At 38.6% G+C, this 12,961-nt stretch overlaps 1 protein-coding gene across 5 annotated transcripts in view; it reads right to left on the bottom strand.

Moving 5' to 3' along the window:
* Positions 1 to 2,380: 2,380 nt before the first annotated feature.
* LYPLA1 (lysophospholipase 1) overlaps positions 2,381 to 12,961 on the bottom strand; it is a 54,966-nt gene continuing 44,385 nt past the window's right edge. For all 5 annotated transcript variants that reach the window (XM_034966099.3, XM_034966098.3, XM_034966101.3 and 2 more), the window contains 4 exons: positions 10,901 to 10,974; positions 8,492 to 8,593; positions 6,851 to 7,027; positions 2,381 to 4,120 (listed from right to left, as the gene is read on the bottom strand). In XM_034966099.3, the coding sequence (XP_034821990.1) occupies positions 4,067 to 4,120; positions 6,851 to 7,027; positions 8,492 to 8,593; positions 10,901 to 10,974 (407 nt within the window). In that variant the 3' untranslated portion in view covers positions 2,381 to 4,066. The remainder of the gene's footprint in view (positions 4,121 to 6,850; positions 7,028 to 8,491; positions 8,594 to 10,900; positions 10,975 to 12,961) is intronic.

A 12,961-nucleotide genomic window follows, 5' to 3' on the forward strand; every position in this document is an offset into this window, starting at 1 on the left:
CTCAGCATCCCAAGTAGCTGGGATTACAGGTGCACGCCACCATGCCCAGCTAATTTTTGCATTTTTAGTAGAGATGGGGTTTTACCATGTTGACCAGGCTGGTCTCTAACTCCTACCTTCAACTGATCCACTCGCCTCAGCCTCCCAAAGTGCCGGTATTACAGGTGTGAGGGAGCCACCGTGCCCAGCCTTCCTTTTATCTTTCGGGTCACCTGGTATTCAGCTGTAGGTAAACCATTCCCTCTTATGATTTGAAATGTGGGGGCTCTGAGCTCATTTTTGACAAGGTTAAATTTATGCAACCTCAGAATTTAAATTCTGAGGCTGTCGGTCTTCATAAAGTATTTGTTTGCTTCTTCCAGGTGCCTGAGAGTAAAGCCAGTCCAGGGAGATTCTTGACGTTAATATTTAACTTCGTGTGTTGACAGACCACATAAATGGTATATACCTTGAAAATCAAAATGCACATGAACACAAACTCCTGGTGAAAAAGTTTTGAGGGATGATTTCATCTCTCCCAGTCCACTGCCCAGACCAAAACAGGCAAGTTTCCCTCCACTTCCCTATGCTGGGGGGTGACGGGGTGGAAGGGGCCAGATTTTTTTTTTCCTAGTTCACCTATGTGCACTGCCCTTAAAAGGGTCCTGGCTTGGCTGGGCATGGTGGCTGTTTGTAATCCCAGCACTTTGGGACGCTGCAGTGAGATCACTTGAGCCAAGGAGTTCGAGACCATCCTGGGCAACATAGCAAGACCCCATCTCTACAGAAACATTTTAAAATAAAAAAAATAAGGGTGAATTACTTACATACCTTATCTCATCTTAAGCCCCAAAGTTAACTGTGTCATGCGGGTTTTTAGTTCCCTTTTAGTTCTCTCTGGCCACTGGAGATTGTACTTTATGGTGAGCTGATTTGTATCATAGTTCTACTCAGCATTTCCATGTGTCCTGTATTATATGAAATACACATCATTTGTGTGTTTCAAAGCATTTAAATTACCCCACTGGGGCACAGAGCAAGGTTGTAAAGACCATGAAGTTAGGCACATGAATTTGAATCCTGGCTCTTGCACATTAATAGCTCTGGAATCCTAAGTAAATAGTTTCCCTCTCTAGAGTTTCCTCTTCTGTAAAATCAAGATGGTTGATCAGAGGACTATATGCTTAAAGGATATAAAATGCTTAGTATAGTGCCCAGCATATATTAAATAATTACATTTTCATGTTTTAGTAATTTCTACAAAATAAAATGGTACTTGTTAAGAGGGTTTAAAACTATACTTTCAAAATGCAGCAGTAAGAGTGGCTGCAACAGTAGGCAAATCACCCAACTATTTACATATAGATACAACTATTGTTACCCATTGGTAATTAGATCATAACAGTCAGTACCAAGCTCTGACCGCATTTAGTAGTTAACAAAATTATTTTTAAAAGGATCATGAACTAAAGATTATCATATGAAATACAGTGCTGATGTGAAAGATGAACATTTTATAAAACGAACTGAAGTTAGAGACAACATATTTGGTCCAGAATTTTCTTACCACGAGAACTATCCAAAAATTGAACAAGCCGCATCACAAAAAAGTGAGGTGGTCACTTAAGTATCCAAAAGCAGAAAGCGAAGGACTGCTTAACAGAACAGAAGGAATTCCTATATTCGGAAAAGTCAGAAGTCAGTGTTGAAATAAAGGAGAAAAACTACTTGGATAACTGACTTATGACACTAGTTTAAAAAACCCAGTGAATACTACATTAAAGAAAAAGACCGGGCACAGTGGCTCACGCCTATAATCCCAGCACTTTGGGAGGCTGAAGCGGGTGGATCACCTGAGGTCAGGAGTTGGAGACCAGCTTGGCCAACGTGGCAAAACCCTGTCTCTACTAAAAATACAAAAATTAGCTGGGCATGGTGGTGGGCTCCTGTAATCCCAGCTACTTAGGAGGCTGAGGCAGGAGAATCACTTGAACCCGGGAGGCAGAGGTTGCAGTGAGCCGAGATCGCACCACTGCACCCCAGCCTGGGTGACAGAATAGGACTCTGTCTCAAAAAAATAAAATAAAATAAAATAAAATAAAATTTAAAAAGAGTTAAGAAAAAGACAAAAGAAAAAGATAAACACCAAATAAAACTTCTTAAATAGGTAGAAACATTGAAAACCAAATTTGGGAAATTTTTTTTTAGCCAATTAAAACTGAATAACATGAGATTATTTCTTATGCCTGGTTCCATTCTAAGTCAACCACACCATCATCAAAATTTCTCTCTCTGAATATATATTCTTTTAAGTACATTGTTATTTTCCTCCATTGCATTATAGACATTCATTCCAAATGTTAACATTCCAAATATTAAAATACTCAAAGTCACAGAAAAGTCAGAATTAAATTTTATTTCACATTGATAGAAACCATGAAAAACATTTACATTTTCCCATGTTACAGCACAATATTTCAATGGAATATTTCTTGCCATAAATAATATCTTGCTGATTTGTAGAAGTGAAATAACAGTTTATGTTCTTCAAGGTAAAGAAAAATGACATAGTAAATGATTGTTTAAAATTTTTAAATCCAGACATAAACATATGGCTTCATTATTAACATCCTGTATAGTCCATTACTAAATTATTTCCATTATCAATTAGCACCCATTTATAAAGATGCATTCTTAATATTGTTTTGGTCAGCTGGAATACAGCAGAAAAATTAACACAGTTGAGAAATATCAAGCATACATTTTTGCTACATATTAATCTGTATGGTAACTACACTTTATGGTATAGGGTTCTGACTAGCCTTTATTACCCGTAAGTTTGTTTTCAAATAATTTTTACCAGTAATCTGGAAATTTTGACAATTTAAAATGATTGCTATTTTTATGTTTGCATGAAAAACTAATACAAAAAATAATTTGACTAAAGTGAAAATTTCAAATAAGTCCACTGGCAGATGAAAATAAAGCAAAAAATTACAATAGATTCCTCATCTTCTACAGTAGTTGGTTTCAAATGTGTACAAAGTAAACTCTATGCTATGAGAAGATGAAATCATCTTAGAAGTTAGTTTTTAAGATCAGTCTTAAAGATATTTCAGAACATACTAGAATATGATCTAATTATTCTTTCAGTTGTTTACAGAAAAATGAAACCACAGAATTATTCCTGTTACCTGGGATGAAGATCCTAATAGCTAGGTGTAAATTTGGATAAGGTACAGTAATTCGAAATAAGTAGTGCATGAAGTTTTAATGTCTGGTTTCTCTATAAAGCATAAATAGATTTTAAATACCTTATATCTGTGACCCAGAATGTCAAATTACAGTATGTATTGACAGTAGCTGTCTATTGCAGAGAGGCAATACTTGGTCTGCTATGAAGGACAATAAAGAAAAAACAAACTTTTTTTTTTTCTTGAGAGAAAAGAGTATTAAATAGAAATAATATCAGGGAAAATAAAAGCCTGGTCCCAAAATAAAAGGGCCATTAATTGAAGGGAACGATTTTACTTTTTCTTGACAATAAACAGCATTATCCCTATTATTAGGAATAATGTAATACCACCTCATTCTTATTATGTATTATAATCATTATGTATATATGAACACACATATAAAAATACAGACACTGCATGGTGACTAAGCAATTTTGGAATAAATCCATAGACTAAGTCACAGCATGCATAAATTGTTTATATCTTAACTGCTCATTTATACCTGAACAAATTTTCATTAAGCATACTGCTAATTTTCAAATGATGTAATAAAAAATCTGGTGGCAGTACTGTATTATTTTGCTGAATTACATTTGAGAAAAAAGAAGCTACCTGCTTCATCTATTCTAATATAGTAGATCCTGGGTCGTCTTATAAGAATACATGTCTAGAAACTTAAAAGATCATAAATTTCTCATGAGGAGATATTATTTGATCTGTGTTATTGGCATGTATTTGCAAAACATTTTAACACTGCAAAACATTAGAAATTTGAAGACTGGGCATGGGAAAAGGTTTATACTCTACTACAATGATGCTGGTGTACTTCTACACAAGGCCTCTTAGTGACGTCAATCAATTGGAGGTAGGAGTTTATCAATGAATTGCTTGACATCCATCATTTCCTGTTTGGAATAAAGTAATTTAATAGGTAGGTAGTTATGTAAGTCAGAAATTAAATTCCCACTAAAACGCCACTAATCAAATCTATGGTATGCATAAAGGTGAAATCACATTTTTACTATAATTAAATAAGACAAAAGAGAAATGAGGCTCCAACAGAAATTTCAGGACATTTCCTATCATGATTATTGTACACTGAAATGACAGCTCCCATCCAGTATCTAGTTCTGCATCTTCCTATACTGGAACAATATAAGACACTGGGGAGCAGGGAAGTTTAGAAGCGATGGTGCCTACACTGAGAAGTCTCAGTAAGTGAACAATTACTGACAACTAAGTATGAGTGACAAAGCAGAGCTTCTACCATTCTTCAAACTGAATTATGCGCTAAATCCATAGCATTAACTATGTTGTGTCTTTCATAAAGAATTACATACAACTAACCATTTGATAGAGAGCATGTACCTAAGATGTTCCTGGGAAGATATGAACATTAATATACCAAAGATTTATCATAGAAGAAACTTTCTCCTCTTAGCCTCTTGCATTTGGCTCAGTTTTCTCACCTCCCTCAAACTCACTTCCTGCTATCAGCTCTTATATTTCAAGGCCTTACTTAGCCTCACAGTGCCAAATAGTAGCAATGCAGCTAACTTTCAGCCTTGTAATTTAGTCACTCAGAAAAGAGCCCCAGCATGAAAGTGTTCTATTTCACAATACTCTGAAGTCCCAAAGAGTTTCCTGTGAGATCACCTCCCACTATCCTACTTCTCCTCATTTTCTGCTCCTCCTCATTCAGCCCAGAGTTGTTGTAGACTCATCTATAGAGCTTTTATGAAGCTCCAGGGTATTTGTGATACAAAGCCCATGAAGAAAACAGCTGCTCTAGAGACCTTCAGTCCCTCTTGCACACATTAAGGGTTCCAGGACTTCCCCTGCCCTCTCTTTTCTGGATTCAACACTGTAATACTCTATATCAGTAGGGGAACACCCTAGGTTCAGGTTCCCAGGCACCCTTGTCTTTCTGGATAAATCATATTACCACCTCTTTCTCCGTCCCTAAATTATTTAACCCAGGCTGAGTGGTTGTAAAACTGTCAGTGTGACTATCTCACTAGGAATCAATTTTTACTCTAGGTCTTCTCAAGCCGCCAGACCTATCCAGGCCTCCGGCCTCCTTCATTCTATCAAGTGATCGCACCTTCTACTTGACTGAAAAGATAAGCACATCTAATATGAGCTCCCAAGCACTCTCTTCTCTCTCCATCTCCTGTTTATATTCATCCATCCTTTCTTTTTTTCTTTTTTTTAGGGTCTCACTCTGTCACTCAGGCTGGAGTGCAGGGTGCCAACATGGCTCACTGCAGCAGCAACCTCTAGAGATCAAGTGATCCTCTCGCCTCAGCCTCTAGAGTAATTGGAACCACAGGTGCCCGCCACCTCACCCGGCCTGTCCTCTTCTATCTTGATTGAAAATGGTTTTCTCCTCTTTTAAGGCAAGCACTATACATCTCAGGACTTAATTCTATTCTATGATCCCTCTGAGAATGCCTCTATCACACAATCCTTTGCATTTTGGCTTTATCTACCCAAACATCCAAGGTCACAGGTGGCTTAATATTGGGTACTTTCTTCCTAACCTATTTCTCCTTAATCCTTCTCTGGAACACATTACACATCTCCTTCCCACTCTGAAATTCTCTCCACCCATACTCTCAACACCTAACTCCTTTTCTCATTAGGCTAAACTGTAATGTGTCCCCCAAAGTTCTATCCCTGAGCTTTTTTTCTTATAATGCTTTCTCAAGATAATTCTTCGTTGATCAATTATATTAGTAATTATTTCAAATCTCCATTTCCAGGCTTGAACTTCAGACAAGTATTTCCAATATCCTATTTTGATACTGTGGGGGCACATCGATCTCAATACATTAAACTCAGTATTATCTCCTTCCTTTACTCTAAAACTGTTTCTTGCACCTACTTTTTATGATGGCATCAGAGCTAGAAATCTCAGGCCCTTTTGATACTTCCTTGGTTACTACACCCCATATAATTAATCTCTAAATCCTACTGGATCACCTGTCTCTAGAATGTAGATCAGATCACATCTCACTTCAACCAAAAACACTGACAGCTTCCTGCTGCCTAGAGAGTAAGTCCAGTAAGTCCCTTCTCAGCACAAACAGTCTCTGTTCCCTATGTCTTCTGTCCTATCACGCCCAGCTTTTCCTAAGACTGAATGGCTTGCTTTTCCTGTCCTATAGTTCTTTCTCTGCACATTTGCTATCCAAATCCCACCGTTTTTCAAAATCTAGCTGTTTCATCATGGTCTCAGTGCCTCCTAAGATAAAATTAATCTCTTCTCAGTTTTTCAGGGCACCTTTTGTTATTTTCCAAGGGCACTTTTTAAAGCTTCTAATACCATGTATATCACATTCTGCTATCCATACAGTTACTTAGACATGCATCTTTCTATTAAATGTTATCTTAAATTTTAATGAAAGGGAATGTTTATTATTCATCTTTGAATTATGTACAATGCTATGTATAATAGCCAATCAGTAAATATTTGTTGAATTAAGTTGAATACACACTCATCTAATGACTGCTAACTTATGACTCAATATGAATTAACTCATTTAAATCCCCATTCAAATGTTACTTTTCTTGAAAATATCACATGAAAAAAGTTACAAATATGGCGCTGATCACTGCTTCTAGACACCTACCTGTTGACACGAACTGTGCATCATACCTTCATAGGTTTTAAAGGTCACATTGGCTGGATTCACCAATGTTTTTAGTTTTTCAACCGTAAGAGAACCAAACATCAGGGGAACCAACGGGTCACAATCCCCATGGCACTGGAGAATAGAAATATCTCTATTAGCACCACCGATAGGACCCTGCAAAAAGCAAAAGAAGAAATAGTATTATTTTTGTAAAAGTATAGGACACTATGCCAGGCATTTAAAATTGTACATAAATATGCATATATATAACATATTAGAAGTTATATTTGGCCAAAAAAATAAAATTCCTTCATCCATATACTCACCACATCCCTTTGACTTCTATAGGATGTATGATCACCTTGCCTCATATTATAATATGTATCTTCCCAATGAATGAGTTCCTTGAAGCAGATTATATATACTTTTTTTGTTTCGTTTAGTTTTTTTGAGACGGAGTCTTGCTCTGTTGCCCAGGCTGGAGTGCAGTGGCGTGATCTCAGCTCACTGCAACCTCTGCCTCCCAGGTTCAAGCAATTCTCCTGCCTCAGCCTCCCAAGTAGCTGGGATTACAGGCATGTGCCACCATGCCCAGCTAATTTTTTTGTATTTTTTAGTAGAGACAGGGTTTCACTGTGTTACCCAGGATGGTCTCAATCTCCTGACCTTGTGATCCACCTGCCTTGGCCTCCGAAAGTGCGGGGATTACAGGCGTGAGCCACTGCACCCAGCCAAGCAGATTATATTTTAATCCATCTTTATATTTTCAGCTTTTTTTTTGTTTGTTTGGTTGGTTGTTTTAGTATTTTGAGTTGCTGTTTTATTCAGCTGTCTTTTTTTTTTTTTTCCCCCAAAGACAGTCTTGCTCTGTTACCCAGGCTGGAGTGAAGTGGCACAATCGTGGCTCACTGCAACTTCCACCTCCTGGGTTCAAGTGATTCTCATGCCTCAGCCTCCTGAGTAGCTGGGATTATAGGTGTGCACCACCATGCCCAGCTAATTTCTGTATTTTTAGTAGCTATGGGGTTTCACCATGTTGGCCAGGCTGGTCTTGAACTCCTGACCTGAGGTGATCCACCCGCCTCAGCCTCCCAAAGTGCTGGGATTACAGGCATGAGCCACCGCACCTGGTCTAAAAATAAGTATGATTTCCATATGTTAAAAAGAGTCCTAATTTTCATATATATCCTAAAATGTATCAAATCCTTCTAATATAAGATTTGTGACAATAAGGTTTCTTTCTAATTCCATTCTATGTACTCCACAATACAGACAGTATAGCGTACAGAAATAAGGCCTAGTAATATATCACAAAAGTCTAAGAAAATTATTTTTAAAAAAGGATGAGTGCTGTAAGTGGAGGACTTGGTGATGGTGATGTGTCAGTGCAGCATTACTGACTGCAGCAAAGACATGGCTGTGGAGGTGGGGATGCTGATGGTGGGGAGGCTGTGCATGTGTGGGGACAGGAGGTAGATAGTAACTCTGTACCTTCTGCTCAGTTTTGCTGTGAATTTAAAACTGCTCCAAAAAATAAAGTTTATTAATAAAAAAAAAATAAGATGACTTTATCTCCAACATTATCTACTAGCTACCTTTAGCTCAGTAATCTCATGTTGAGTGCATCAACCAAGTTACCTGTGGAAAGGAAGCCCGAAGTGGAAGCCAGCAACTGAGTGCAGTGACACCTGCCAGTTTCTGCTGCATGGTAAGGGCAGTATATAAAGATAAAGCTCCTCCCTGAAAAGACAAGCAGGGAAAGTCAATGGAACACACACGCTTGCCCACAGCAATTTAGGGAATTTCTTGTTACTAATGATATCCATAAAAAAATCAAACTCGGTGGCTGGTGTCAAATCAAATCGGGCAAATAGCGGAAATACAAACACACCCCACCATGTCCTAAAGGATGCGGTTCTCTACACCAGAGAACATACAGACTTCCTTTCCGACGAGACATAGTTTGTACCATGGGAAACTGCTGCACTTACAACATGCCTTACGAATATTCTGAATTTATATTTTCTCCTTTGCAGAGTTTTAGGCATAAAATCCAATCTGGTCTTAAATTGGTATTACTTTTTTTTTTTTTTTTTTTGAGATGGAGTTGCCCATCTTGTTGCCCAGGCTGGAGAGTAATGGTGCAATCTTGGCTCACCACAACCTCCGCCTCCTGAGTTCAAGCGATTCTCCTGCCTCAGCCTCCCGAGTAGCTGGGATTACAGGCATGCACCACCACACCCAGCTAATTTTGTATTTTTGGTAGAGATGGGGTTTCTCCATGTTGGTTAGGCTGGTCTCAAACTCCCAACCTCAGGTGATCCACCCGCCTCAGCCTCCCAAAGTGTTGGGATTACAGGTGTGAGCCACCGTGCCTGGCCCTTAAATTGGTATTACTTTCTAAATGAGAATTTAAGATAATAATAACTATTTAGCAGACACCTTCAGAGTATCTGCCTACCCAGCTCACAACATCCCGCATTCTGGAAGCTGTACTCCTGCCAGCATCCAGGAGCCCCATCACTCTGACCATGCCCATGGGTTACTGCAACACATGAGTACACGTGAGCCTTTCACATCCCAGGCAGTGATGTTTTCTCCTGGCACTGTGGAAATGGGATTCGATGACCACCAGTCACTCTCTGTGTGGCTACACCTGTAACATGTAAATTCAAGAGCTGGAAAAGCTATAGGCTGCAAAAGCCAAGATGGCCAATTGTTTATGGAAAGGTAAATGAAACAGACAAGCAAAGAAACAAGAGATGAGAGATGGTGAGCAAGGCCCAACTGCTTTTCAATTCCTAGCTACTTCCTGAGGCCTTGCCTCATTTTCCTCCTCAGTTTCCTTGATAGGATGCCACAGACTCACTGCTTACTCCTTGCTTGAGGTATTGAGTTGGTTTCTATATACTGTAATGAATGAATATCGAATATACAGACTCCCACATGAACTTGTTATTCTGGATCATTATTATTATTATTTTTGAGACAGAGTCTCAGCTCTGTTGCCCAGGCTGGAGTATAGTGGTGCGATCTTGGCTCACTGCAACCTCTGGCTCCTGGGTTCAAGTGATTTTCCTGCCTCAGCCTCTGGAGTAGCTGGAGTTACAGAGGCGTGCACCACCATGCCCGGCTAATTTTTGTATTTTTAGTAGAGACGGGGTTTCACCATGTTGGCTGGGCTGGTCTCGAACTTCTGACCTCAAGTGATCCGCCCACCTTGGCCTCCCAAAGTGCTGGGATTACAGGCGTGAGCCACCGCGCCTGGCCTGGATCATTAATTTCTGTCCCTATGTTTATGTCACAATGTGTATTACAATATACATTATCTGTGAATTTCAACAAACACCAAATCAGTAACACCTTTTCACTATATTGTATCAACAAATCTTTCTACTGAATTCTATCTTCTAAATAATTTCAGAATTCTGACATCTCCCTAATTAAGGTAATCCAAACATCTCCCTAATTAAGGTAATCCAAACACTAAGTTGCTAACTTAGAAGATTTACAGATGATAAGTTAGAGCATCTGGGGACTGGTTCCATGGCAAACAGCTTATATGCCGCAGTAGCCATGAAAGAAAGGTCCGTATGAGGAAGCTATGTCTGTGGAGGGAGTACAGAAAGCAGGGGAAAAAGTACAGAGACAAAGAAAAATGCCTAAAACAAACACCACATATTCATACCTAAAACCTGTAATACGTGAAGGTAAAGGGAAGAAATTCTCTTGTCTTCCACTTTACTGTTCCTATCAGTAGTCTCCTCCTATAGAGGGGACTCATGCCTGTGTTATCAGTTTTAATTAATTAAAAGGATACACTGTGTTAACTTAGAAATTTAATTACATGTGTACATGTGTATTATAGTTCTTTCAAGAAGAAATTAATTAGTTCCAGTACACTGAAACTTAATTAAACATCAAAGGTAAGTGTATCAGTCAAGATTCTATAACATCAAAAAAGACTACTCTATAGAAAGGATTAATGCACAGACTTCTAGATAAGTATACTGATGGTACTGACATTCCACTCAAATTTTATCTTACCTGAGAAAACCCTCCCAAAATAATTCTGTTAGAAGGAATGCCATTCTTCACTTCTTGATCAATCAAAGCTTTTACTAAAAACAACATGAAAGTTAGTCAGCAATACTTTCAGAGTTAAGCCCACTGATAAAATTTAAATTAGGAAAAAATTAGTAATAGAAAAGCGCAATTACTTTTAAGGTGGAAATGAGTGAAAAATTCAAAGCACTTCATTAAAATACAAAATTAGAATGTATTTTCATATGCCAACGGAGAACAATGTGAAAAGGAAATTTTAAAAAAATAAAATTTCCGATAGTCACACATAAAATTAAATACCTAGGAATTAAACAAAGAAGTGAACGGTCTCTATAATGAAAACTATAAAACACTGATGAAAGAGGACACCAAAAAATGGAAAAAAGATTCCATGGTCATGGATAAGAAGAACCAATAACAATATTGATTGTTATTGTTCATGAATTCTTCTAATCCATGACCATGGAATATTTTTCCCAAATCACCCAAAGCAATCTACAGATTCAATGCAATCTCTATGAAAATACCAATGACAATCTTCACAGAAATAGAAAAACAATCCTAATTTTTTTTTTTTTTTTTTTTTGAGACAAAGTCTCGCTCTGTCACCCAGGCTGGAGTGCAGTGGCGCGATCTTGGCTCACTGCAAGCTCCGCCTACTGGATTCATGCCATTCTCCTGCCTCAGCCTCCCAAGTAGCTGGGACTACAGGCGCCCACCACCATGCCCGGCTAATTTTTTGTATTTTTAGTAGAGACGAGGTTTCACCGTGTTAGCCAGGATGGTCGATCTCCTGAACTCGAGATCCGCCCGCCTCAGCCTCCCAAAGTACTAGGATTACAGGCATGAGCCACCGTGCCTGGCCCCCTAAAATTTATATGGAATCACAAAAGACTCAGAGTAGCCAAAGCTACCCTAAGCAAAAAGAATAAAACTAGAGGAATCACATTACTTTACTTCAAATTATACTACAGAGCTATAGTAACCAAAACTGCATGGTACTGGCATAAAAACAGACACATAGACTAAAGGAACAGAATAGAGAACCCAGAAACAAATCTATACACACACACCTACAGTGAATTCATTTTTGACAAAGTGTCAAGAACATACACTGGGGAAAAGACAGTCTCTTCAATAAAAATGGTACTGGGAAAACTGGATATCCATATGCAGAAGAATAAAATTAGACCCTATCTCTTGCTGTATACAAAAATCAAATCACAATAAACACTTAAATCTAAGATCTCAAACTATGAAACTACTACGAGAAAAAATTGGGGAAAATCTCCAGGACATTGGTCTGGGCAAAAATTTCTTGAGAAATACCCCACAAGCATATCAACCAAAGCAAAAATGGACAAATGGGATCACATCAAGTTAAAAAGCTTCTGCACAGCAAAGGATACAATCAACAAAGTGAGGAGACAACCCACAGAATGGGAGAAAATATTTGGAAACTACCCATCTGACAAGGGATTAATAACCAGAATATATAAGGAGCTTTAACAACTCTATAGGAAAAAAATCTAATAATCTGATCAAAAAATGGGCCAGGCCGGGCACAGTGGTTCATGCCTGCAATCCCAGCACTTTGGGAGACCGAGGAGGGTGGGTTACGAGGTCAAGTGATCAAGACCATCCTGCCCAACGTGGTGAAACCCCGTATCTACTACAGATTAAAAAATTAGCTGGGCATGGTGGTGCGCACCTGTAGTCACAGCTACTTGGGAGGCTGAGGCAGGAGAATCACTTGAACTCGGGAGACGGAGGTTGCAGTGAGCCAAGATTGCACCACTGCACCCCAGCCTGGCGAAAGAGCAAGACTCTGTCTCAAAACAAACAACAACAACAAAAAAACGGGCCAAAGATCTGAATAGACATTTCCGAAAAGATGACATAAAAATGGCAAACAGGCATATGAAAAGGTGCCCAACATCACTGATCGCCAGCAAAATGCAAATCAAAACTACAATGAAATATCGTCTCACCCCAGTTAAAATGGTTTTTATTCAAAAGACAGTTAATAGCAAATGCTGGTGA

This window comes from Pan paniscus, chromosome 7 (assembly GCF_029289425.2).
Source record: "Pan paniscus chromosome 7, NHGRI_mPanPan1-v2.0_pri, whole genome shotgun sequence".
In the NCBI taxonomy this organism is placed as follows: Eukaryota; Metazoa; Chordata; class Mammalia; order Primates; family Hominidae; genus Pan; species Pan paniscus.